Consider the following 26393-nt stretch of genomic DNA (forward strand, 5'->3'; position numbering starts at 1 on the left):
GCGGAACGTTCAACACCACACTACTTAGACAGTCAAGGCACGGACAACCACAGTGACCTTCCCCAGAGGGATGGATTCCTAAGACATGCCATGTATATTCCATGGACTATCAGTCACAAAGAGAGAAGGAACCCATGCGAATTGCAGCCACTCTGACGGACCTGAAGGTGATCACACTAAGCAGGACAGAGAAACACAAAGAGCATAGGAGCCCACTTAGAGGCGGAGCCTAAAAACGGATACACATGAAGTAATTTACCAGACAGACACAGACTCCGGGATTCAGACAACAAACTCAGAGTTACCCAAGGGAAAGAGAAAGCGTGGGGTGGGCAGAGATAATTTAGGATGCTGGGATTGACCCATACACACTTCCAGATTTGACAGACAGAAAGCAAGCACATGAATAAGGATGTGTGGGAAAAAACAAGGAACTCAATTCAACTCTCTGTCATAGGCTAGATGGGATCAGAATCCAAAAAAAAAAAAAAAAAAAGCCAGATACATGTATATGTATAATAGCATTAACTTGCTGAGCACCTCAAATAAATACATGGTAAAACAACTCTATTAGAAAATAAAAATTACATGAAAGATAACACAAACGCCTAATTTATCCTTGTGCTTTGGAACCATCCATGGGGCCTGAGCAGGCTTGCCTCCCAAAGTGGGACTTTAATCGGGTGATGGAGCTGGAGACTACATGCCAGCAAACGAGCCCCCCAGGACCTGAGGTGCCTGGTCCCTTCCAGATAGGACCACAGGCTTCACACCCGGTCAGGCCCTCTGGGGACGGCAGCACGTCTACTGCACCCAGTAAATAGCGGATGCTCAGGACTGTAAGAGCTTCCATCAATCACCCTGTTTTCACCTCTGCTGGTGGTGGGGTTCCCACTTCCAGCCTCCTCCCTTAGAATCACTCCTGACACCTAACGGGGACAGATGCCTCTGCACAGCTCTCTGGAAGTGAGTGGCATCTGTCTGAGGACTGAAGAGTAAGGGACAAGAAGGAGTGACACTCGACACAATGGGCATCTCTTCGGCACTTTATACTCTTCAACCAGGGAACGTGACCGTTGCGAAGGCTCAGGTAGCCCCAGTTCACCGACTGGGACATGAGGAAGTGCTGCCACCTTATGGCCGTTGGCTAGAACAACAACTTTAAAACTGGTGCTCATGTTTTATTGCTAACAGCCACTGTGGAGAACACCCCAGTGGAGGTGATGGAATTCCAGTTGAGCTATTTCAAGTCCTGAAAGATGATGCTGTCAAAGTGCTGCACTCAATATGCCAGCAAATTTGGAAAACTCAGCAGGGGCCACAGGACTGGAAATGGTCAGTTTTCATTCCAATCCCAAAGAAAGGCAATGCCAAAGAATGCTCAAACTACTGCACAATTGCACTCATCGCACACGCTAGTAAAGTCATGCTCAAAATTCTCCGAGCCAGGCTTCAGCAATATGTGAACTGTGAACTTCCAGATGTTCAAGCTGGTTTTAGAAAAGGCAGAGGAACCAGAGATCAAATTGCCATGATCTGCTGGATCATGGAAAAAGCAAGAGAGTTCTAGAAAAATATCTACTTCTGCTTTATTGACTATGCCAAAGCCTTTGATTATGTGGACCACAACAAACTCTGGATAATTCTTAAAGAGATGGGAATACCAGACCTCCTGACCTGCCTCTTGAGAAACCTATATGCAGGTCAGGAAGCACCAGAACTGGACATGGAACAACAGACCTGTTCCAAATAGGGAAAGGAGTAGATCGTCAAGGCTGTAGATTGTCACTCTGCTTATTTAACTTATATGCAGAGTATACCATGAGAAACGCTGGGCTGGAAGAAGCATAAGCTGGAATCAAGATTGCCAGGAGAAATATCAATAACCTCAGATATGCAGATGACACCACCCTTATGGCAGAAAGCGAAGAGGAACTAAAGAGCCTCTTGATGAAAGTGAAAGTGGAGAGTGAAAAAGTTGGCTTAAAGCTCAACATTCAGAAAACAAAGATCATGGCATCTGGTCCCATCACTTCATGGCAAATAGATGGGGAAACAGTGGAAACAGTGATAGACTTTATTTTCTTGGGCTCCAAAATCACTGCAGATGGTGACTGCAGCCATGAAATTAAAAGACACTTGCTCCTTGGAAGGAAAGTTATGACCAACCTAGATAGCATATTGAAAAGCAGAGACATTACTTTGCCAATAAAGGTCTGTCTAGTCAAAGCTATAATTTTTCCAGTGGTCATGTATGGGTGTGAGAGTTGGACTGTGAAGAAAGCTGAATGCCAAAAAATTGTTGCTTTTAAACTGTGGTGTTGGAGAAGACTCTTCAGAGTCCCTTGGACTGCAAGGAAATCAAATCAATCAATCCTAAAGGAAATCAGTCCTGAATATTCATTGGAAGGACTGATTCTGAAGCTGAAACTCCAATACTTTGGCCATCTGATGCGAAGAGCTGACTCATTTGAAAAGACCCTGATTCTGGGAAAGATTGAGGGCAGGAGGGGAAGGGGACAACAGAGGATAAGATGGTTGGATGGAATCACCAACTCAATGGACATGGGTTTGGATGAACTATGGGAGTTGGTGATGGACAGTGAGGCCTGGCGTGCTGCAGTCCATGGGGTAGCAAAGAGTCAGACACGACTGAGCAACTGAATTGAACTGAACCTGTGGATGGACATTTTTATTCTTTCCATGCCTTGGCTATTGTAAATAGGGCCATGGTGGAGTGCATGTGTCTTTTTGAAAGATGATTTTGTCCAGATATGGGCCCCAGAGTGGGAACGCAGTATCTTAAGCTAGCTGTTTTGTCATTTTGAAAGGAACCCACATCAGTCAGTCAGTTCAGTCGCTCAGTCGTGTCCGACTCTTTGGGACCCCGTGGACTGCAGCACACCAGGCTTCCCTGTACATCACCAACTCCCAGAGCTTACTCAAACACATGTCCATCGAGTCGGTGAGGCCATCCAACCATCTCATCCTCTGTCGTCCCCTTCTCCTCCTGCCCTCAATCTTTTCCAGCATCAGGGTCTATTCAAATGAGTCAGTTCTTTGCATCAGGTGGCCAACGATAACCTAGGATGTTGGGAATAAACTCTACACACTTTTAAATACATAAATAGAAATAGATCATCCTGAATAAATATGTACAGGACAGAACAAGGAATTCTATAATAAGTCCAACAATCTGTCGTAAGCTCCATGGGAAGAGAACCTCAAAAAGGACAGATACATATATGTGTGGACCGGAATCAATTTGCTGTCACCTTGAACAAACACACTGTAAATCAGCTCTACCCCAATAGAAAACAAAAATAACGTGAAAGGATCAGACCGAAAACAAATGGCTACTTTTTCCCCTTGGGTTCGGTGGCCTGGGCTGGAGTCACCTTCTGGACTCTGAGCAGGGTTGGCTCCCGAGGCTGGACTTCAGGTTGGGGAGCTGGGGGTGATGTGCCAGCAAAGGAGCCCCGCCTTGGCTCCGGAGTGCCTAGCCCCCTCTGGACGGCACCACAGGCTTCACACCCAGGCAGGCCCTCCCATAGCTGCACCCAGCCTTTTGCACCCAAAAAGTGGGAGAGGCCCTGGGCTGGAGGAGCATACAACAGTCATCCTCTGCTGGCAGGGGGTTCCCACTTCAGCCTCCTTCCTTAAAGTCACTCCCCAGAGCTATGTGGGACAGGTGCCTCAGGACAGCACTCACCGGCAGTCTGGGATATGACTGGGGGGAAGAATAAGGGGCGAGAATCAGTGAGGCTCGCGGCCTTGAGTGTCTGTTGTGGCACTTTGTCCTCTAGTTTACTGCCCAGGAACAGGCCCAGGAGCAGGCCTTTCGCGAAGGCTCAGGCTGTCCCAGCGAGAGGCGTGGGCACGTGCTGCCACCTTGTGGCCGTTAACTGGAACAACGACTTTAAATAGCTGCATAAGGGCACCTTTTCCTCAGGAGACCGACCTGCGATGCTCTAAATGCCGCCAGCACCCCCAAGAATTACTCTGAGGTAGGTAATACAGAAAGAATTCCAAATGGGGCTGACTTTCAGGGCCAATTTCAAAAGGCAAATCTGGCTCACACTTAGAAAAAAAATACAAAATCTGAAACTGAAAAGACCTCTGCCTCCCTAAGACAGAGAAATGCAAACCATCACTATCACCAGCTGTCGTCTGGTAACAGCCCTCACCAAATCCACAGACAATGAGCGCTGGAGCCGGTTGGAGAAAGGGAGCCCTCCTGCGCTGCGGCTGGGGGTGGGAACCGCTAACAGCCACAGTGCAGAACATCATGCAGCTCCTTTCAGAAACAAAGCTAGCATAAGACCCTCAGTCCCACTCCAGAGCCTATATGGGGCAAAACCATCCTTCAGAAAGACATGTGCACCCCAGCATGCACTGTGGCACTATTTACAATTGCCATGGCATAGAAGAAACACAAATTTCCATCCACAGGTGAATGGACCCTGAAGATGGACTACATATGCAAGGGACTGCATAGTTTAGGATGCTGGGATTAAGCCATATACCGTTTTAGATAGGACAGATCAATAAACAGAATACTGAAAAAGGACCTACTGGATAGAACAAGGAACTCTACCTAACACTATGTCATAAACTATATGAGAACACTGTTCAGCAAACAGCAGACACGTGTGTATGTGTAACTGAATCCCCCTGCAGTACACCTAAACAAACAATGCTGTAAACACACTCTACTCCAGTACACAGTACAAATTACATGAAAAGATAAAAACAGAAACAGATGCCTACATTATTCCCCTTGGCGTTGGAGACCCAGGCTGGCGTCACACCCCTGGGGCCTGAGCAGGGCTGGTGCCCAAGGCTGGGCTTCGGCCCATCAGTAGGAGCTGGGGAGAGTGGGCCAGCACACGAGCCCCACCTTGGATCCTGGGTCCCGGGTCCCCCCAGATGGGACCAGAGCTTCCTCCCAAGCAGGTCCTCCTATTGCTAAGTCAACCCCCCTGCACCCAAAAACGGTGGACGCTGCGGCCAAAAAGAGCTTTCCGCAGTTACCCTACCTGCACCTCTGCTGGTGGTGGGGTCCCCACTTCAGCCTCCTTCCTCAGGGTCCCCCATCGTACCCACTTGGGACAGCTGCCTCAGTGCAGCACTTTGGAGGGGGTAGGGATATGTCTGAGGGGTGGGGGAAGGATGGGGCAAGAAGTAATGACACCTGAAGCCTTAGGTGTCTCTCTACAACCCAGGAACATGACCACTGCCAAGGTTTGGTGTCCCCATTAACCAAGTAAGACAAGAGGAAGTGCTGCCGCCTTGTGGCCCTTGTCTGGAACAACAACTTCAATGGCACCTAACTCCAGTACTCTTGCCTGGAAAATCCCATGGACGGAGGAGCCTGGTAGGCTGCAGTCCATGGGTCGCTAGGAGTCGGACACAACTGAGCGACTTCACTTTCACTTTTAACTTTCATGCATTGGAGAAGGAAATGGCAACCCACTCCAGTGTTCTTGCCTGGAGAATCCCAGGGATGGCGGGGCCTGGTGGGCTGCCATCTATGGGGTCGCACAGAGTCGGACACGACAGAAGCGACTTAGCAGCAGCAGCAGCATGGGCACGTTTTACAGGAGGCCCGTGGCTTCTAACTTTGGCCACCTGATGCGAAGAGCTGACTCATTTGAAAAGACCCCGATTCTGGGAAAGATTGAGGGCAGGAGGGAAAGGGGACAACAGAGGATGAGATGGTTGGATGGAATCACCGACTCAGTGGACATGGGTTTGGGTGAACTACAGGAGTTGGTGATGGACAGGGAGGCCTGGTGTGCTGCAGTCCATGGGGTCGCAAAGAGTCGGACATGACTGAGCAACTGAACTGAACTGTGGCTTTTAAATGACCTCCACCAGCAAGAAAAATCCAGCTTCAGGAAATAAAAAAAGAAATCCAAACAGAGCCTACTTTCAAAACTCAATTTTAAGAGGCAAATTTAGCTCACACTTAAAAAAAAATTATTTTTTAAGTACCTGAAAATAACTTCAGCCTCCCTGGTTCTTAGTGAAATGGAAATCAAAACGATAACGATCATTTCCAGATACCAGTCATAACCAGATCTACCAACAATAAATGCTGGAATAGGTGTGCAAAAAAGGAAAGCTTCCTACGCTGCTGCTGGGAATGGATGTTGCTAACAGCCACTGCGGAGAACATCATTCAGGTTCTTTTGAAAATGACAAACAGAGCTAGCATAAAACCCTGCAGTCCCACGCTGAAGACTACACCCAAGCAAAGCATCCTCAGAACGACACGCGCACCCCAACCTTCACTGCAGCGCTATTTACAGTAGCAAAGACAGGGAAGCAAACACAATGCCCATCCACAGGTGAATGGATACTAAATGTACTACGTGTATGCAATGGACCATGAGTCAGCCATAACAAAGAATAAACCACGCAATTTCTAGCAACACAGACATTAGTGTCAGTAGTCTCCACGTCCGCCGGCGGTGAGGTTTCCACTTCAGCCTCTCCCTCAGAGCTGCTCTAAGGCAGCTGCCTCAGCACAGCACTCAGCGTGTGGGTTATGTCTGCGGAAGGAAGAATAAGGGGCAACATGTAGTGATGCTCAAGGCCCTGGGTGTTTGTTCTGGCCCTCTGCTCTCTAGTTTACAACCCAGGAGCGTGCCTTTTACTGAGGCTCTGCTCGCCCAGTTCAGGAGTGGGGCATAGGGAAGTGCTGCCTTCTTTTGGCTGTTCATCGGAGCAACAACTGTAACACCAGAGTTAATGAGTACATTTTCTTGGGGAGGCCCGAAGAGACCAAATGCTGCCAGCCCACCCCCACCCCTCCCCACTCCCCCACCCATCCTCGCCCACTCCACCTCCCCTACCCCCACCCCCCGAGAAATAGCTTGCAGTAGGTAACAGGAAAAGAATTCCAAACGGGGCTGACTTTCAGGGCCAATTTCAAAAGGCAATTTTGGCTCACACAGGACAAAACAGAAACCTGGACCTGAAAAGAGCCCCAGCCTCCCTCATTCTTAGAGAAATGCAAACCATAATATACAAATGCAAACCGCAATGCAAACCACTATAATGAGCTATCAATGGGCACTAGCCCTCAGCAAATCAACAAACTGTAAATGCTAGAGTCAGTGTGGGGAAAGGGAACCCTCCTACGCGGCCGCTGGGGATGGAAACTGCTAACACCCACAATGCAGAACATCTCGTAGCCGCTTTCAGAAGGAAGAACAAAGCAAGCATCTCATCCTGAAATCCCACTCCAGGGCTTATATTTGGACAAAACCATTCTTCAAAAAGACACGTGCGCCTCAACCGCCACCGCAGCACTAGTTACTGCAGCCAAGGCATGGAAGCGACCGAAACGCCCATCTGCAGATGAAAAGGTACTGGAGGTGTGCCACAGGTCTGCAATGGGCTACTACTCAGCCATTAAAAGAATGGAATCATGTCGTTTGCAGCCATGCGGATGGACCTGGAAATGATGAAACTAAGTCAGAGAAAGACAAATAGCACTTAAAGGTGGAATCTGAAAATGATGCACAGGAGCGAATTTACCAGGCAGATGCAGACTCCCTGACTTTGATAACAAACTCATAGTCACCAAAGGGAGAGAAGGAGGCAGGGGAAGGGCAGGGGCAGGAATAGCGGTAACGTAGGATGTTGGGAATAAACTGCAGACACTTCTAAATACACAGATACAAACAAAGCACATTGAACAGGGATGTACAGGGTAGAACAAGGAACTCTGCCCAACACTCAGTCACAAGCTCTATAGGAAGAGAATCCGAAGAACAGACACACGTATGTGTAGAACTGAATCAACTTGCTGTACGCCTCAAACAAACTAAACATTGTAAATCAGCCCTCCCCAACAGAAAATAAAAGTTACATGAAAGAATAAAGCCGAAGACAAATGGCTACTCCCCTTGGTTTTGATGCCCAGGGCTGGACTCAGCGCCCTGGGGTCTGGGCAGGCTTGCTTCCCCAAGCTGGGCTTCAGTCAGCTTGAGGGGCTGCGGTGCCAGTAAATGAGCCCCCCACCCCCCGGATCTGAGGCACCTGGTCCATTCTGGGTGGGACCACAGATTCACACCCAGGCAGGCCCTCCTACACCCACACCAGGCCTTTTGCTCAAAAAGTATTCGATGCTCTGCGCTGGAAGATGTTTCAGCAGCCATGCGGTCTCCTCATCTGCTGGTGGCAGGGCTTCCATTTCCAGCCTCCTTCCCTAGGGTCCCTCCGACAGCTACCGGGGTAGCTGCCTCAGAGCAGCACTGGGCGGGGGATTCGGATATGACTGGGGGTGAAGAGTAAGGGGCAAGAAGTGATGACACTCGAGGCCCTGGGTGTTTGCTCTGGCGCTGTGCTCTAGTTTACAGCCCAGGAACACGCCTGGTACTAAGGCTCGGCTTGCCCTGTTCCCCGAGCGGGTGTGAGGAAGTGCTGCCACCTCGTGGCTGATGTCTGGAACAACAACATTAAAGCTGGGGCTCAGGGTCACATTTCGGAGAAGGCAATGGCCCCACTCCAGTGCTCTTGCCTGGAAAATCCCATGGATGGAGGAGCCTGGTAGGCTGCAGTCCATGAGGTCGCTAAGAGTTGGACACAACTGAGCGACTTCACTTTCACTTTTCACTTTCATGCATTGGAGAAGGAAATGGCAACCCACTCTAGTATTCTTGCCTGGAGAATCCCAGGGACGGGGGAGCCTGGTGGGCTGCCGCCTGTGGGGTCGCACAGAGTCGGACACGACTGAAGTGACTTAGCAGCAGCATGGTCACAATTGGGGGCTTCCCTAGATAGCATACTCAAAAGCAGAGACATTACTTTGCCAACAAGGTCCATCTAGAGAAGGCTATGGTTTTTCCAGTGGTCATGTATGGATGTGAGAGTTGGACTGTGAAGAAAGCTGAGCACCGAAGAATTGATGCTTTTGAACTGTGGTGTTGGAGAAGACTCTTGAGAGTCCCTTGGACTGCAAGGAGATCCAACCAGTCCATTCTGAAGGAGATCAGCCCTGGGATTTCTTTGGAAGGAGTGATGCTAAAACTGAAACTCCAGTACTTTGGCCACCTCATGCAAAGAGTTGACTCATTGGAAAAGACTCTGATGCTGGGAGGGATTGGGGGCAGGAGGAGAAGGGGACGACAGAGGATGAGATGGCTGGATGGCATCACCGACTCGGTGGACGTGAGTTTGAGTGAACTCCGGGAGTTGGTGATGGACAGGGAGGCCTGGCGTGCTGCAATTCATGGGGTTGCAAAGAGTCGGACACGACTGAGTAACTGAACTGAACTGAACTGAACTGCAGGTTCCATTCCTGGGTCGGGAAGATCCTCTGGAGAAGGAAATGGCAGCCCACTCCAGTATCCTTGCCTGGGAAATCCCATGGACAGAGGAACCTGGCGGGCTACAGTCCACCGGGTGGCAAAGATCAGACATGACTGAGCACAGCACAGGGATGGGCACATTTTGTTCAACAGGCCCGTGGGGCTCTAAATGATCCCTGCTCCCCGAGAAGTATACAACAGAAGGTAATCAAAAAAGAACTGTGAATAGGGCCAACTTTCCAGACTATTTTCAAAGAGCAAATTTGCCTCATACATAACAAAAAAGCACAAAACCCGGAACCGAAATGACCTCTGCCTCCATAATACATAGAGACGTGCAAACCACAACCACAACCAATCCACAGACCACAAATCTTGGAGAGGCTGTGGTGAAAACGGAAGCCTCCAATGCTATTGCTGGGAATGGGAACTGCTAACAGCCACGGTGCAGAACATCATGCAGCTCCTTTCAAACGAAGAACAAAGCTGGTATAAGATTCTGCAGTCCCACGCAGGGCCTATGCTCGGGCAGACCATCCTTCGAAACGACACAAGAATCCCATGATTCACTGCAGCACTATTTACAATAGACAAAGCACAGAAGCGATCACAACTTCCATCCACAGTTGAATGGATACTGAAGGTATGCTACATACATGCAATGGAGTATTATTCAACCATAGAAAAGGAATGGAAACATGCCATTTGCAATATGGATAGACCTGGAGATGATCAAACTAAGTCAGAGAAAGACAAATAGCTTATGATATCACTTACAGGTGTAATCTAAATTGGATACACATGAACAAATTTACCAAACAGAAACAAACTCACAGACTTAAAAAAATAAACTTAGAGTTACCAAAGGAAAAGAAGGGGCTGGGGGAAGGGTGAAGGCAGAGATAACGATAAGGTAGAACGTTGGGAATAAACCACACATGCTTCTAATACACAGGTAGGTAGATAGAAACGAAGCATACTGAACAAGGATGTGTGGGACAGAACCAGCAGCTCCACCAACACTGTCGTGAGTTCTATAGGAAGAGAATCCAGGAAAGAACAGATACACCTATGTCTAGAACTGAATCAACTTGATGTACACCTCAAACAAACACACTAGTGTAAATCAGCTCTACCCCAATAGAAAGTAAAAATTATATGAAAGGATAAAACCGAAAACAAACGGTTACTTTATTCCCCTCCAGTTCCGTGACTGGGCAGGAGTCACTTCCCTGGAGCCTGACCAGGCTGGGTACCCAAGGCTGAACTTGGGTTGAGCTGGGGGAGCTGGGGAGGACATGCCAGCCAATAACCACCGTCCCCTTGGATCTGGAGTGCCTGGTCCCCTCTGGATGGCGCCACAAGCTTCACATCCAGTGGGGCCTTCTACAGCTGCACTAAGCCTTTTACACCCAAAAGCTGGTGGATGCTCTGGGCTGGAAGAGCTTTCAACAGTCCTTGATTCCACCTCTGCTGGTGGTGGGGTTCCCACTTCCAGTGTCCTTCCTTAGAATCGCTCCTGATAACTACGTGGGACAGCTGCCTCAGCACAGCACGTATTTGGGGGTTCAGATATTACCGGGGGGCTACGAGTAAGGGGCAGGAAGTGATGACAGTCGAGACCATGGGTGTGTGTTCTGGCACTCTGCTCTCCGATTCACCACCCGGGAACATGCCTTTGGCTAAGGCTCTGGTTGCCTTGGTTCCCCCTATAGAGGCATGAGGAAGTGCTGCCGCCTTGTGGCCATTAACTGGAACAGCAGGTTTAAAATCAGGTCTTCGGGCATACTCGCCTCCGGAAGCCTGTGGGGCTGTGGGGCTCTAGTTGACCGCCGCTCCCGAAAAACATCCTGCAGCAGGTGACAGAAAAAGAATTCCAAACAGGCCTGGCTTTCAGAGCCCATTTCAAAACGCTAATTTGGCTCCTGCTGCTGCTGCTGCTACGTCGCTTCAGTCGTGTCCGACTCTGTGCGACCCCATAGACGGCAGCCCACCAGGCTTCCCCGTCCCTGGGATTCTCCAGGCAAGAACACTGGAGTGGGTTGCCATTTCCTTCTCCAGTGCATGAAAGTGAAAAGGGAAAGTGAAGTTGCTCAGTCGTGTCCGACTCTTAGCGACCCCATGGACTGCAGCCCACCAGGCTCCTCCGTCCATGGGATTTTCTAGGCAAAAGTACTGAAGTGCGGTACCACTGCCTTCTCCAATTTGGCTCCTACTTACCAACAAACACAAAATCGGGACCTGAAAAGACCCGAATTCTTAGAGAAATGCATACCACAACTATAACCAACTATCCTCACCAAGTTCTCAGGAGAAATTTAGGAGACAGCGTGGAGAAAAGGGAACCCTCCTATGCTGCTGCTGGGAATGGAAACTGCTGGCAGCCACAGAGCAGAACATCATGCAGCTCCTTTCACAACCACAGACAAAGCTAGCCTAACCCTCAATCCCACTCCAGGGCCTAAATTGGTCAAAACTATCCTTCAGAAAGACACGTGCACCCCAGCGTGCACTGCGGAAGTATTTACAATAGCCACGGAGTAGAAGGAACCAAAATGTCCATCCACAGACGAATGGACACAGAGATGGGCTACAGATATGCCAAGATCAGATCAGTCACTCAGTCATGTCCAACTCTTTGCGACCCCATGAATCACAGCACCCCAGGCCTCCCTGTCCATCACCAACTCCCAGAGTTCACTCAGACTCACGTCCATCGAGTCAGTGATGCCATCCAGCCATCTCATCCTCTGTCATCCCCTTCTCCTCCTGCCCCCAATCCCTCCCAGCATCAGAGTCTTTTCCAATGAGTCAACTCTTCGCATGAGGTGGACAAAGTACTGGAATTTCAGCTTTAGCATCATTCCTTCCAAAGAAATCCCAGGGCTGATCTCCTTCAGAATGGACTGGTTGGATCTCCTTGCAGCCCAAGGGACTCTCAAGAGTCTTCTCCAACACCACAGTTCAAAAGCGTCCATTCTTCAGCGCTCAGCCTTCTTCACAGTCCAACTCTCACATCCATACATGACCACAGGAAAAACAATAGCCTTGACTAGACGAACCTTTGTTGGCAAAGTAATGTCTCTGCTTTTGAATATGCTATCTAGGTTGGTCATAACTTTCCTTCCAAGGAGTAAGCGTCTTTTAATTTCATGGCTGCAGTCACCATCTATAGTGACTTTGGAGCCCAGAAAAATAAAGTCTGACACTGTTTCCCACTGTTTCCCCATCTATTTGCCATGAAATGATGGGACTGGATGCCATGATCTTAGTTTTCAGAATGTTGAGCTTTAAGCCAACTTTTTACTCTCCTCTTTCACCTTCATCAAGAGGCTTTTTAGTTCCTCTTCATTTTCTGCCATAAGGGTAGTGTCATCTGCACATCTGAGGTTACTGATATTTCTCCCGGCAATCTTGATTCCAGCTTGTGTTTCTTTCAGTCCAGCGTTTCTCATGATGTACTCTGCATATAAGTTAAATAAGCAGGGTGACAATATACAGCCTTGACGTACTCCTTTTCCTATTTGGAACCAGTCTGTTGTTCCATGTCCAGTTCTAACTGTTGCTTCCTGACCTGCATACAAATTTCTCAAGAGGCAGATCAGGTGGTCTGGTATTCCCATCTCTTTCAGAATTTTCCACAGTTTATTGTGATCCACACAATCAAAGGCTTTGGCATAGTCAATAAAGCAGAAATAGATGTTTTTCTGGAACTCTCTTGCTTTTTCCATGATCCAGCGGATGTTGGCAATTTGATCTCTGGTTCTTCTTCCTTTTCTAAAACCAGCTTGAACATCAGGAAGTTCACGGTTCACATATTGCTGAAGCCTGGCTTGGAGAATTTTGAGCATTACTTTACTAGCGTGTGAGATGAGTGCAACTGTGTAGTAGTTTGAGCATTCTTTGACATTGCCTTTCTTTGGGATTGGAATGAAAACTGACCTTTTCCAGTCTTGTGGCCACTGCTGAGTTTTCCAAATTTGCTGGCATATTGAGTGCAGCACTTTCACAGCATCATCTTTCAGGATTTGGAATAGCTCAACTGGAATTCCATCACCTCCACTAGCTTTGTTCGTAGTGATGCTTTCTAAGGCCCACTTGACTTCACATTCCAGGATGTCTGGCTCTAGGTCAGTGATCACACCATCATGATTATCTGGGTCGTGAAGATCTTTTTGGTACAGTTCTTCTGTGTATTCTTGCCACCTCTTCTTAATATCTTCTGCTTCTGCTAGGTCCATACCATTTCTGTCCTTTATCGAGCCCATCTTTGCATGAAATATTCCTTTGGTTTCTCTGATTTTCTTGAAGAGATCTCTATTCTTTCCCATTCTGTTGTTTTCCTCTATTTCTTTGCATTGATCGCTGAAGAAGTCTTTCTTATCTCTTCTTGCTATTCTTTGGAACTCTGCATTCAGATGTTTATATCTTTCCTTTTCTCCTTTGCTTTTTCTTCTCTTCTTTTCACAGCTATTTGTAAGGCCTCCACAGACAGCTATTTTGCTTTTTTGCATTTATTTTCCATGGGGATGGTCTTGATCCCTGTCTCCTGTACAATGTCACGAACCTCATTCCATAGTTCATCAGGCACTCTATCTATCAGATCTAGGCCCTTAAATCTATTTCTCACTTCCACTGTATAATCATAAGGGATTTGATTTAGGTCATACCTGAATGGTCTAGTGGTTTTCCCTACTTTCTTCAATTTAAGTCTGAATTTGGCAATAAGGAGTTCATGGTCTGAGCCATAGGTAGCTCCTGGTCTTGTTTTTGCTGACTGTATAGAGCTTCTCCATCTTTGGCCGCAAAGAATATAATCAATCTGATTTCAGTGTTGACCATCTGGTGATGTCCATGTATAGAGTCTTCTCTTGTGTTGTTGGAAGAGGGTGTTTGTTATGACCAGTGCATTTTCTTGGCAAAACTCTATTAGTCTTTGCCCTGCTTCATTCTGTATTCCAAGGCCAAATTTGCCTGTTACTCCAGGTGTTTCTTGACTTCCTACTTTTGCATTCCAGTCCCCTATAATGAAAAGGACATCTTTTTTGGGTGTTAGTTCTAAAAGGTCTTGTAGGTCTTCATAGAACCATTCAACTTCAGCTTCTTCAGTGTTACTGGTTGGGGCATAGACTTGGATTACTGTGATATTGAATGGTTTGCCTTGGAAACGAACAGAGATCATTCTGTCATTTTTGAGATTGCGTCCAAGTACTGCATTTCAGACTCTTTTGTTGACCATGATGGCTACTCCGTTTCTTCTGAGGGATTCCTGCCCGCAGTAGTAGATATAATGGTCATCTGAGTTAAATTCACCCATTCTAGCCCATTTCAGTTCGCTGATTCCTAGAATGTCTACATTCACTCTCGCCATCTCCTGTTTGACCACTTCCAATTTGCCTTGATTCATGGACCTGACATTCCAGGTTCCTATGCAATATTGCTCTTTATAGCATCGGACCTTGCTTCTATCACCAGTCACATCCACAGCTGGGTATTCTTTTTGCTTTGGCTCCATCCCTTCATTCTTTCTGGAGTTATTTCTCCACTGATCTCCAGTAGCATATTGGGCACCTACTGACCTGGGGAGTTTCTCTTTCAGTATCCTATCATTTTGCCTTTTCATCCTGTTCATGGGGTTCTCAAGGCAAGAATACTGAAGTGGTTTGCCATTCTCTTCTCCAGTGGACCACATTCTGTCAGATCTCTCCACCATGACCCGCCCATCTTGGGTTGCCCTACGGGCATGGCTTAGTTTCATTGAGTTAGAGAAGGCTGTGGTCCTAGTGTGATTAGATTGACTAGTTTTCCGTGAGTATGGTTTCAGTGTGTCTGCCCTCTGATGCCCTCTTGCAACACCTACCGTCTTACTTGGGTTTCTCTTACCTTCGGCGTGGGGTATCTCTTCACAGCTGCTCCAACAAAGCGAAGCCCTTGCTCCTTACCTTGGACGAGGGGTATCTCCTCACCGCCGCCCTTCTTAACCTTCAACGTGGGATAGCTCCTCTAGGCCCTCCTGCGCCTGTGCAGTGAGATCATGCCATCTGCAGCAATATGGATGGATCTGGAGATGATCCAACTAAGTCAGAGAAAGACAAATACCATAGGATATCACTTATAGGAGGAATCCAAAAATGGACACGAATGAATGAATTTACCAAAGAGAAACAGACGCACAGACTTGGAATACAAACTCAGGAGTTACCAAAGGGAAAGATGGAGCCAGGGGAGGGGCAGGGGCAGGGGCAGAGATAAGGTAGGATGTTGGGAATAAACCAGACACTCTTTCAAATACATAGACAGAAACAAAGTATACTGAACTAGGAAGTACGGGATAGAATGAGGAGCGCTACCCAACACTATGTCACAATTCTATGGGAAGAGAATCTGAAAAAGGACAGATACATATATACGCAGACCTGAACCAACTTGCTGCACACTTCAGGCAAACACAACACTGTAAATCAATGCTACTGTAAGAGAACATAAAAATTACACAAAAGGATTACACGAAGACAAATAGCTACACCATTCCCCTCGGGTGACCTCGGTGGAAGCCACCTCTCTGAGGCCTGAGCAGGCTTGCTTCCTGAGACTGGACTTTAGGAGAGCTGGAGAGGCTATGCCAGCTAATGACCCCCCACGTTGGATCTGGAGTGCCTGGTCCCCTCTTAATGGGACCACAAGTTTCGCATCCAGGTGGGCCCTCCTATAGCTACACCCATCTTTTAAACTTGAAAAATGTTGGATGCTCTGGGCTGGAAGAGCTTTCAACAGTCATCCTGTCTCCTCCTCTGCTGGTGATGGGGTTCCCACTTCTAGCTTCCTTCCCTGGAGTCCCTTCTGACAGCTACATGGGACAGCTGCCTCAGCATAGCAGTTAGGGGTTCTAGCCCTAGTTGGAGGGCTAGAAGTAAGGGGCAAAAAGTAATCACCTTGGGTGTTTGTTCTAGCCCTTTGCCCTCTAGTTTACAACCCAGGAAAATGCCTTTTGCTAAGATGTCCCAGGTGGCGCTAATGGTAAAGAACCCGCCTGCCAATGTAGGAGATGCAAGAGATGTGGGCTCTATCCCTGAGTCAGGAAGATTCTCTGGAGAAGGAAATGGCTACCCACTCCAGTATTCTTGCCTGGGAAACTCCATGGACAGAGGAGCCTGCTGGGCTACAGTCCCTGGGGCGGCAAAAATCAAAGAGGACTGAGCACAGCACAGGGATGGGCACATTTTATCCCGTTTTATGCAGTAGGTCTGTGGGGCTCTAAATGACCCCCGCCTTGGAGAAATAGCCTACAGTAGGTAATCGCAAAAGAATTCCAAGCAAGCCAGACATTCGGGGCCAGTTTCAAAAGGCAAATTTGGCTCACACTTACAAAACACACACACACACACACACACACACACAAAATCTGTACCTGAAAAGACCTCTGCCTCTATAATATGTAGAGAAATACAAACCACAACTAAAACGAGCTATCATCTGCTTACCGTCCTCATCAAATCCACAAACTAAATCTTGGAGATAGTGTGGTGAAAAGGGAAGCTTCCAATGCTATTGCTGGGAATGGAAACTGCTAACAGCCACGATGCAGATCATGAAGCTCCTTTTGGAACTAGATACAAAGCTAGCATAAGATTCTGCAATCCCACTCAAGGCCTATACTCAGGCAAACCATCCTTCAGAAAGACACGAGAATCCCATGATTCACTGCGGCACTATTGACAACAGACAAAGCACAGAAGCAATCAAAACTTCCCTCCAGAGATGAACAGATACTGGGGGTATGCTACATGTATGCAATGGACTATTACTCAGCCATAAAAAAGGAATGAATTCATGCCATTTGCAGCAATATGGATAGACCTGGAGATGATCAAACTCAGAGAAAGACAAATAGCTTATGATATCATTTACAGGTGTAATCTAAAAATGGATACACGTGAAAGGATTTACCAAACAGAAACAGACTCACAGCCTTAGAAAACAAACTCAAGAGTTACGAAAGGAAAAGAAGGAGTTAGGGGAGGGGTGAAGGCAGGGAAAGAGATAAGGTAGAATTTGGGAATAAACCATACACGCTTCTAAATATACAGATCGATAGCATTCTGAACACGGATGTATGGGATAGAACAAGGAATTCTACCAACACTCTGTCATAAGCTCTGGGGAAGAGAATCCAAAAAAGAACAGATGCGTGTGCATGTAGAACTGAGTCAACCTGCAGCACACCCCAACAAACACAACAGTGTGAATCCGCTCTACCCAACAGAAAATAAAAGTTACATGAAAGGCTACACCTGGACTCAGACGGGTTCAGTGACCTGGACTGGTGTCACCTCCACGGCTGGGCTCTGGCTGGGCTGGGGGATCTGGAGAGGACGTGCCAGAAGAAGGACCCCCTTGGAGCCTGAGTGCCCAGTCCTCTCCTGATGGGACCACGAGTTTCATATCCAGGTGGGCCCTCCTACAGCTACACCAAGCCATTGGCACCCAAAACATGTTGGATGCTCTGGGCTGGAAGAACTTTCAATAGTCTTCCTGTCTCCACACCTGCTGGCGGCAGGTTTCTCGCTTCCAGTCTCCTCCCTAGTGTCCCTCCTGACAGCTGATGGGGCAGCTGCCTCAGCACAGCAGAGTCAGACATGACTGAAGAGACTTAGCAGCAGCAGCAGCAGGATATGTCTGGGGACAAAGAGGAAGGGGCAAGAAGTAATGACACTCGAGGCCTTGGGTATTGGCTCTGGCAGTTTGCAATTCATTTACAACCCAGGCACATGCCTTTTGCTGAGGGTCTTTTTGCCCCTGGACCCTGAGTGGAGTATAAGGAACTGCTGCTACCTTATGGCTGTAAACTGGAACCACAGCTTTAAAACCGGGGCTAATGGGCCCATTTTCTGCAGGAGGCCTGCGAAATGACCCCACCCCCCAAGATGTATTTTGCTGTAAGTAATAGAAAAAGAATTTAAAACAGGGCCGACTTTCAGGGCCAACTTCAAAAGGCAAATTTGGCTCACACTTACAAAAAGCAAAAAACATAGACCTGGAAAGAGCCTCAGCCTCCCTAATTCTTCACAAAATGCAAACCAAAACTCTAACAAGCCATCATCTGGCACCAGTCCTCACCGAATCAACAAACAGTAAATGTTGGAGACGGTGTGGGCAAAAGGGAAGCCTCCTACACTGCTGCTGGGGATGGAAATCACTAACAGACACTACGGAGAACTGTATCCAGGTTTTTTTCAAAATGAAGAACCAAGCCAGTAGAAGATCCTGAAATCCCACTCCAGGGCCTATTCCGGCCAAAACCACCCTTCTAAAGGACACAGGCACCCCAGCGTTTACACCAAGGGAACTGTTTACACTGTGGCACTGTTTACAATGGCAAAGGCACGGACGCAACCAAAATGTCCATCCGCAGATGAGTGGATACTGAAGCTGCGCTACACATATGCTGCGGACAATTACTCAGCCATAGGAAAGAATGAAAAATGCCCTTTGCAGGATCCAGAGTTGATCACACTGTGTCAAATAACTGAGACACTGAAACATAAACATGATATGGCTTATACGTGGAATGGAAAAAAATTGTACAAATGATCTTATTTGCAAAACAGAAACAGAGTCAGAGATGTAGAAAACAAATTTGTGGTTATCCAAGGGGATATGGGGAGGCGGAGGGATAAATTAAGGGATTTGGGTCAACACGTACACACTACCATACATAACATAGGTGACTAGTAGGAATCTACTCTATAGCACAAGGAACTCGACTCAGTATTCTGTAATATCCTGTATGAGGAAAGAATAAAGAAAATGAATATGCACTTCCCTGGTGGTCTACCGGTTAAGAATCCACCTGCCACTGTGGGGGACATGGGCTGGATCCCTGCGGGGGGAAGATTCCAGCTGCTGCCCGTGCACCACAACCGGGCCACGAGCTGCAACCGCTGTAGCCTGCAGGACCTGGCGCCTGTGCGCTGAATCCAGAGAAGCCGCCACAGTGAGAACCCTCCTCAGGGCAGCTAGAGGGTGGTCCCCGCTCACCAGGACTATGGGAAGCTTGTGGGCAGCAAGGAAGACCATTGCAGTCAAAAAGTAAGTAAAGAAATAATAAGTTTAAAAAAGAATGGATAAATGTGCATTTACAACTGATTCACTTTCTTGTACACCTGAAACTAACACATTGTAAATCAACTCTACTCCAATAAAAATTAAAAGTAAAAAAAAGCAAAATTTTAAAGAAGAAAAGAAAATATACATGGACCGTAATGTTCACTGCAGCACTGTTTACAATAGCCAAAATATGGAAGCACTCTAAATGCCCATCAACAGAGGAATAAAGAAGATACTGTACATATACACAATGAAATATTACTCAGCCCTAAATAATGAAATAGTGCCATGTGCAGCAACATGGAAGGGCCTGGAGATTATCACACTTTGTAACATATTTCAAAGAAAGACAAAATCGTATGAGGAATCTAATTTAAACAATGACACAAATGAACTGATTTACAAAATAGAAACAGACTTACGGGTATGGAAAACACATGGTTACCAAAGGGGACAGGTAGGCCTCGGGATAAAGCAGGAGCTTGGGATGAACACACACACTGCTACATATAAGGCAGACATAAAGCAATTATCCTCCAATTAAAAATAAATTTTAGAAAAGATAGCCAGCAAGGACCTGTGGCATAGCACAGGGAACTCTCAACATTCTGTGATAACTTGTATGAGAAAACAATCTGCAAAAGACTGAGTCGATGTGAATGTGTAACAATCACTTTCTGTGCACCTGAAACATGGCACTGTAAGTTAACTATACTCAAATAGAATTTTTTTAAAAAAAGATTCTGTGCAGTAGGAAGGAGAGAGGGCAGCTGACTGGCTGTTGCCCATCTGCAGGTCAGGCTCTGAGCTGTTCTCACAGCTGCCAAAAAATGTCAACGGGCCCTTATCTCTGAAGACCCTGAAATCCATAACCTCCATGAAGATCCACCCCAGCTACAAGCTTGTTCCCTCCAAGATTCCACAGATCCTATGGCCCTGTGGCCTTCCCCTGAACAGGGCAGAACCAAGAAGCTCACCTTAGGAGGCCTCCCTGCATGGAGGGAAAGGCTGACGGGTGTCCAGGCCCCCCGTGGAGGAGGACAGAAGGGAAGGGCCCAGGGCTCTGGCGTTCATTCCAGGGCCTCCCCCTCACGAGGACATTTCCTGCCTGGGGCCGGCCTGTCCTTCCACGACAGGGGTCACTGGGAAAGCTCACAATGAATGGACATACTCCTGAGACCCGTCTCCTGCTGTGCAAAGTTGGCCTGAGCCAATGGTGAATGAGAGTGCTGCACACCCAGTTCCCTTGGGTATGAGGGAGCGAGGGTTTCCTCACACCAACGAACAATTCTCAGGCCCCGGAGGCACCAGCTGGATGTCCTAAGATTCACCTCAGTTCTGACACTGTCTACCTAGGGATTACATTCGATTTCACAGTTCAGGGCTCAGTCCTTCAAGACTGACCCCCGCCCCATTTCAGAGGCCAGTCTTAAATCCAGGTTGTTATCTGCGCTTCTAACTGACTATCTGTAAATCAGAGGTTCCCACGACCCCCCTCCCTTGAGTGCAATTAATTTGCTAGAGGGGCTTGCAGAACTCAGAAAATTTGTTTACTCACTAGATCGCCAGTTTATTATAAAAGGATATAACTCAGGAACAGCCAGAACGGACCACAAATTATGGACAGGGGCACAGAACTTCCACGTCCCTTCAAGGGTCATCACTCTCCCCAGATCTCTACTTGTTCACCAGGCTGGAAGCTCTGAGTCCAGTCCTTTGGGATTTTTATGGAGGTTTCCTTACACAGAGACGATTGATTGAATCATGGGCCACCGGTGACAGCTCCAACCCCAGCCCCCTCCCACTGAGGGCGTGCTGGAAGCTCCAGCCCTCGAACCACAAGGCTGTCTCCCCTGGCAACCAGCCCCCAAATATAGGTGAGTTCTGAAAGTCACCCCGTTAACAAAAGACACCTTTATGGCTCTCATTACACCAGAAATTCCAAGTCTTAGGAGGTTCTTGTACTGGAAGAATCAATTTGGTCAAAATGACTATATTACCCAAGGCAATCTACAGATTCAATGCAGTCTCCACCAAATTACCAATGGCATTTTTGAAAGAACTAGAACAAAAAGTTTTAAATTTGTATGGAGACACAAAAGACCTCGAATAGCTAAAACAATCCTGAGAAAGAAAAACAGAGTCGCAGGAATCAGGCTCCCTGATTTCAGACTATACTACAAAGCTACAGTCAGCAAATGGAATATTACTCAGTCATAAAAAAGAATGAACTAGGGACTTATCTGGTGGTCCAGTGGTCAAGATTCTCCACTTTCACTGCCGATGGCCCAGGTTCGATCCCTGCTTGGAGACCTAAGATCTCAGGAGCTGTGTGGCATGGCCTAAAAAGATAAAAAGAATGAAGTAATGCCATTTGTAGACAGACCTAGGGATGATCATACTAAGTGAAGTAAGCCAAACAGAGAAAGATAAATATCATATGATATCACTTACACCTGGAATCTTTAAAAAAAAAGATACAAATGAACTTATTTTCAAAACAGAGACTCACAGACATAGAAAACAATCTTAACGGTTACCAAAGAGGAAAGGGATGGGGCAGAAGGAAGAATAATTTAGGAGATTGGGATTGACACATACACACCGAGTGGGTGCCAAGTCACTTCAGTCGTGTCTGACTCTTCGCAACCCCATGGAGTGTAGGACAGGCTCCCCTGTCCATGGGCTTCTCCAGGCAAGAACAGACTGCTATATATAAAACAGAGTGCTTGCTTCAGCAGCACATATACTAAAAATGGAATGATTCAGAGAACATTAGCATGACCCCTGAACAAGGAAGACCTGCAAAGTCACAAAGCATTCTGTATTTTTGTTCTAAAAACATAATGAAAAGGAAAGTTCATCAAACAAGCTTTATATGTTGGTCACCTATGTGCCTGTCACCACTTTCGAAAAATCTACAGTTAAGGTGGATGAGAACTGCCGATTGTTGAATAAAGTTATAGAATCCCCAAAATAATTAAAATAAAACAGATAACCAACAAGGACCTACTGACAGTACAAGGAACTATACTCAATACTTTGTTATAACCAAAAGGGAAAAGAAGCTGAAGGATAAATACACACACACACACACACACACACAAAATTGCTGTGCTGCTGTACACCCTAAACTAATATGATATTGTAAATCAATTACACTTCAATTTTTTAAAGAAAAAACAAAGTCTTAGGAGCTCTGTACAGAAATGGGGATGAAGATCAAACATATATTTCTTATTGTAAATCATAGTATCACAATTGTCAACCAAGAAATAGTGCAGGAAGCTGCAACAAGAAGAGAATTTATTGGGAGTTCTAAGAATTCCAATTCAAAAGCTACACATTCAAGTAAAACCAAGAGCGTGTTCACAGGAAGAGAGTTGGCGCTTATAGACGCAAAAAGTCATGAGGTTAAAAGTTGCCTGGCAAGAACTGTGATCAGAGACGCCATTATCCTCTGTTTCTCTGCTGCACCGACCTCGACGTCTTGCCTACTTCCCGCCTATTTGCGGCCTATAGGCTACTACAGCGCTAGGGTGTCAGTTGGTCCCGCCCAGAGCACTTCAGTTCTGCCCTGGAAGGATATATTTAATAACTGATTGGTGTGTCCCTTGAATACAAGAAAATGGAAACTGAACAGCCAGAGGAAACCTTTCCCAACACTGAAACCAATGGAGAATTTGGTAAACGCCCTGCTGAAGATATGGAAGAGGAACAAGCTTTTAAAAGATCTAGAAACACTGATGAGATGGTTGAATTACGCATTCTGCTTCAGAGCAAGAATGCTGGGGCAGTGATTGGAAAAGGAGGCAAGAATATTAAGGCTCTCCGTACAGACTACAATGCCAGTGTTTCAGTCCCAGACAGCAGTGGCCCCGAGCGCATATTGAGTATCAGTGCTGATATTGAAACGATTGGAGAAATTCTGAAGAAAATCATCCCTACCTTGGAAGAGGGCCTGCAGTTGCCATCACCCACTGCAACCAGCCAGCTCCCGCTCGAATCTGATGCTGTGGAATGCTTAAATTACCAACACTATAAAGGAAGCGACTTTGACTGCGAGTTGAGACTGTTGATTCATCAGAGTCTGGCAGGAGGAATTATTGGAGTCAAAGGTGCTAAAATCAAAGAACTTCGAGAGAACACTCAGACAACAATCAAACTTTTCCAGGAATGTTGTCCTCAATCTACTGACAGAGTCGTTCTTATCGGAGGAAAACCTGATAGGGTTGTAGAGTGCATAAAGATCATCCTTGATCTTATATCAGAGTCTCCCATCAAAGGACGCGCTCAGCCTTATGATCCCAATTTTTATGATGAAACCTATGATTATGGTGGTTTTACAATGATGTTTGATGACCGCCGTGGACGTCCTGTGGGATTTCCCATGCGGGGAAGAGGTGGTTTTGACAGAATGCCGCCTGGTCGGGGTGGGCGTCCCATGCCTCCCTCCAGAAGAGATTATGATGATATGAGCCCTCGTCGAGGACCTCCTCCACCCCCTCCCGGACGAGGTGGCCGGGGAGGTAGTAGAGCTCGGAATCTTCCTCTTCCACCACCACCACCACCTAGAGGAGGAGATCTAATGGCCTATGACAGAAGAGGAAGACCTGGAGACCGTTATGATGGCATGGTTGGTTTCAGTGCTGATGAAACCTGGGACTCTGCAATAGATACATGGAGCCCATCAGAGTGGCAGATGGCTTATGAACCACAGGGTGGCTCTGGATATGATTATTCCTATGCAGGGGGTCGTGGCTCATATGGTGATCTTGGTGGACCTATTATTACTACACAAGTAACTATTCCCAAAGATTTGGCTGGATCTATTATTGGCAAAGGTGGTCAGCGGATTAAACAAATCCGTCATGAGTCAGGAGCTTCGATCAAAATTGATGAGCCTTTAGAAGGATCCGAAGATTGGATCATTACCATTACGGGAACACAGGACCAGATACAGAATGCACAGTATTTGCTGCAGAACAGTGTGAAGCAGTATGCAGATGTTGAAGGATTCTAATGCAAGATATTTTTTCTTTTTTATAGTGTGAAGCAGTATTCTGGAAAGTTTTTCTAAGACTAGTGAAGAACTGAAGGAGTCCTCCATCTTTTTTTTTTTATCTGCTTCTGTTTAAAAAGCCAACATTCCTCTGCTTCATAGGTGTTCTGCATTTGAGGTGTAGTGAAACCTTTGCTGTTCACCAGATGTAATGTTTTAGTTCCTTACAAACAGGGTGGGGGTGGGGGAGGGTGTGCGAAAACTAACATTGAAATTTTGAAACAGCAGCAGAGTGAGTGAATTTTAATTTTTGTTCATTGTTGGTGGTTTAAAGAAGTCCCCCCATGTAATTATTGTGAACACTTTGCTTTGTGGTCACTGTAACATTTGGGGTGGTGGGACAGGGAGGAAAAGTAACAGTAGTCCATATGTCCCTGGCATCTATTCAGAGCAGTGTGCAGAATGTAATGCTCTTTTGTAAGAAACGTTTTATGATTTTTAAAATAAATTTAGTGAACCTATTTTTGGTGGTCATTTTTTTTAAGATGGTCATTTTTCAAATGGCTGAATTCCCTCCAACCTACCCCCAAACGGAACACTAAGTTTAATTTTCAGTCCTCTGTTGGATATAAATAAATGGCATCTCTTCTTGGACTTAGGCAAAATATCTTGACAATACTCAGTTCTGGTGATTCTTAATGATTTGAAGTCCATTGCTTGGGAGGAAATTCCACCACACTTTCATGCTTATAATAAGCTGGGGATTTTTGTTTGTTTTTGCAAATGCTTGCCCCTACTTTGCAACGATTTTCTGTTCGTAATTCTGAAGAACCAAGGTGGGGAGCAACACAACCGATGGAATAGTGGTATAAGTTTATACCAGAAGCTTAATGACAAGTTTTATCAATCAGAATAATACTTGGTTATGGAAGTGACTGATGCTAAATAAATTCTGATTATTTTTTATTAGATAATTTCTCACATATAGACTTAACTGTCAGCTTGGTAGTGTCTATTAGTTAAACTTTGTAAAATATATATATATATTCTTGTTTTTCCATTGTATGCAAACTGAAAGAAAAAGATGTACCATTTCTCTGTTGTATGTTGGATTATGTAGGAAATGTTTGTGAACAATTCAAAAAAAAAGATGAAAAAAATTCCTGTGGATGTTTTGTGTAGTATCTCTTGGCATTTGTATTAATAGTTAAAGTTCACTTCCAAATAAAACTCCCATAATGCTAGATTTGATGTGTGCCCAATTTTGAACAAGAGTTGATTGACACCTGTAAAATTTGTTAAAACGTTCCTCTTGTAAGGAAATACAATAATCTTAAATTAAAAAAAAAAAAAAAAGAACTGTGATCAACTCGAATGCAAGCTGGAAAATATTGTCCTTAAGGAATCACAAATTGTTTTAGGGTCCGGGAGATAAGTAGAAAGGCTGTGGTGAGTAATTTTAGGGTAAGGCTCTGATAAGTATCTTGAGTTTCTGGCAGATGTTTTGAATGACTCCATTATGACCGTGAGGGGTCAGAAGGTCTGATTCTGCCCGGCTGAGGTGTGCATAAGCCACACTCCTAAAGGGCCTCCAGGCTCTCTTAGCAATGGCAACTCCATTTTGCTTTTCCTTCCACCCAGTCTACACCTTGGTCTTCAAACATGGATCCTTTATGGCAAAATGATCGTAAAAGTGGAAAGATGCATACAGAAATATAATAAAATGTGTTGAAACTGCAAAAAAGAAAGTGGAAAGATACTGGCACATTGCTAGAATCCCATTTAGTTGTTAACAACCATCCAGTCAACAGCATTCCATATGAAAATGTCTCCGACAGTGAGACTGAAACTGAGGGCACTCAAGAGTTAGATCCCTTAGACTCTAATTTGCTTAATACATAATGTCCCATAACCAAGCTTGCCTTAAATGTTCCTGCAAATTGCGTACTCTTCCAGATTTG

At 46.2% G+C, this 26393-nt stretch overlaps 1 protein-coding gene, 1 long non-coding RNA gene and 1 other non-coding gene across 3 annotated transcripts; 2 read left to right on the top strand and 1 right to left on the bottom strand.

The window, feature by feature from the left end:
- Positions 1 to 6447: 6447 nt before the first annotated feature.
- On the bottom strand, positions 6448 to 17103 carry LOC129632108 (uncharacterized). The gene is made up of 3 exons (XR_008704302.1): positions 16805 to 17103; positions 15266 to 15399; positions 6448 to 6557 (listed from the first exon to the last, which is right to left on the bottom strand). It is a non-coding gene; the product is annotated as an uncharacterized LOC129632108 (long non-coding RNA).
- A 5052-nt stretch (positions 17104 to 22155) lies between these two features.
- On the top strand, positions 22156 to 22262 carry LOC129632655 (U6 spliceosomal RNA). Its single transcript, XR_008704642.1, has one exon. It is a non-coding gene; the product is annotated as a U6 spliceosomal RNA (small nuclear RNA).
- Positions 22263 to 22880: 618 nt separating this feature from the next.
- On the top strand, positions 22881 to 25676 carry LOC129631435 (heterogeneous nuclear ribonucleoprotein K). The gene has a single exon (XM_055552423.1). The coding sequence runs from the start codon at positions 23059 to 23061 to the stop codon at positions 24451 to 24453; it is 1395 nt and encodes a 464-aa protein (XP_055408398.1). The 5' UTR covers positions 22881 to 23058; the 3' UTR covers positions 24454 to 25676.
- The last annotated feature ends 717 nt before the right edge of the window (positions 25677 to 26393 follow it).

The sequence above is a fragment of the Bubalus kerabau genome, chromosome 17 (genome assembly GCF_029407905.1).
Source record: "Bubalus kerabau isolate K-KA32 ecotype Philippines breed swamp buffalo chromosome 17, PCC_UOA_SB_1v2, whole genome shotgun sequence".
NCBI lineage: Eukaryota > Metazoa > Chordata > Mammalia > Artiodactyla > Bovidae > Bubalus > Bubalus kerabau.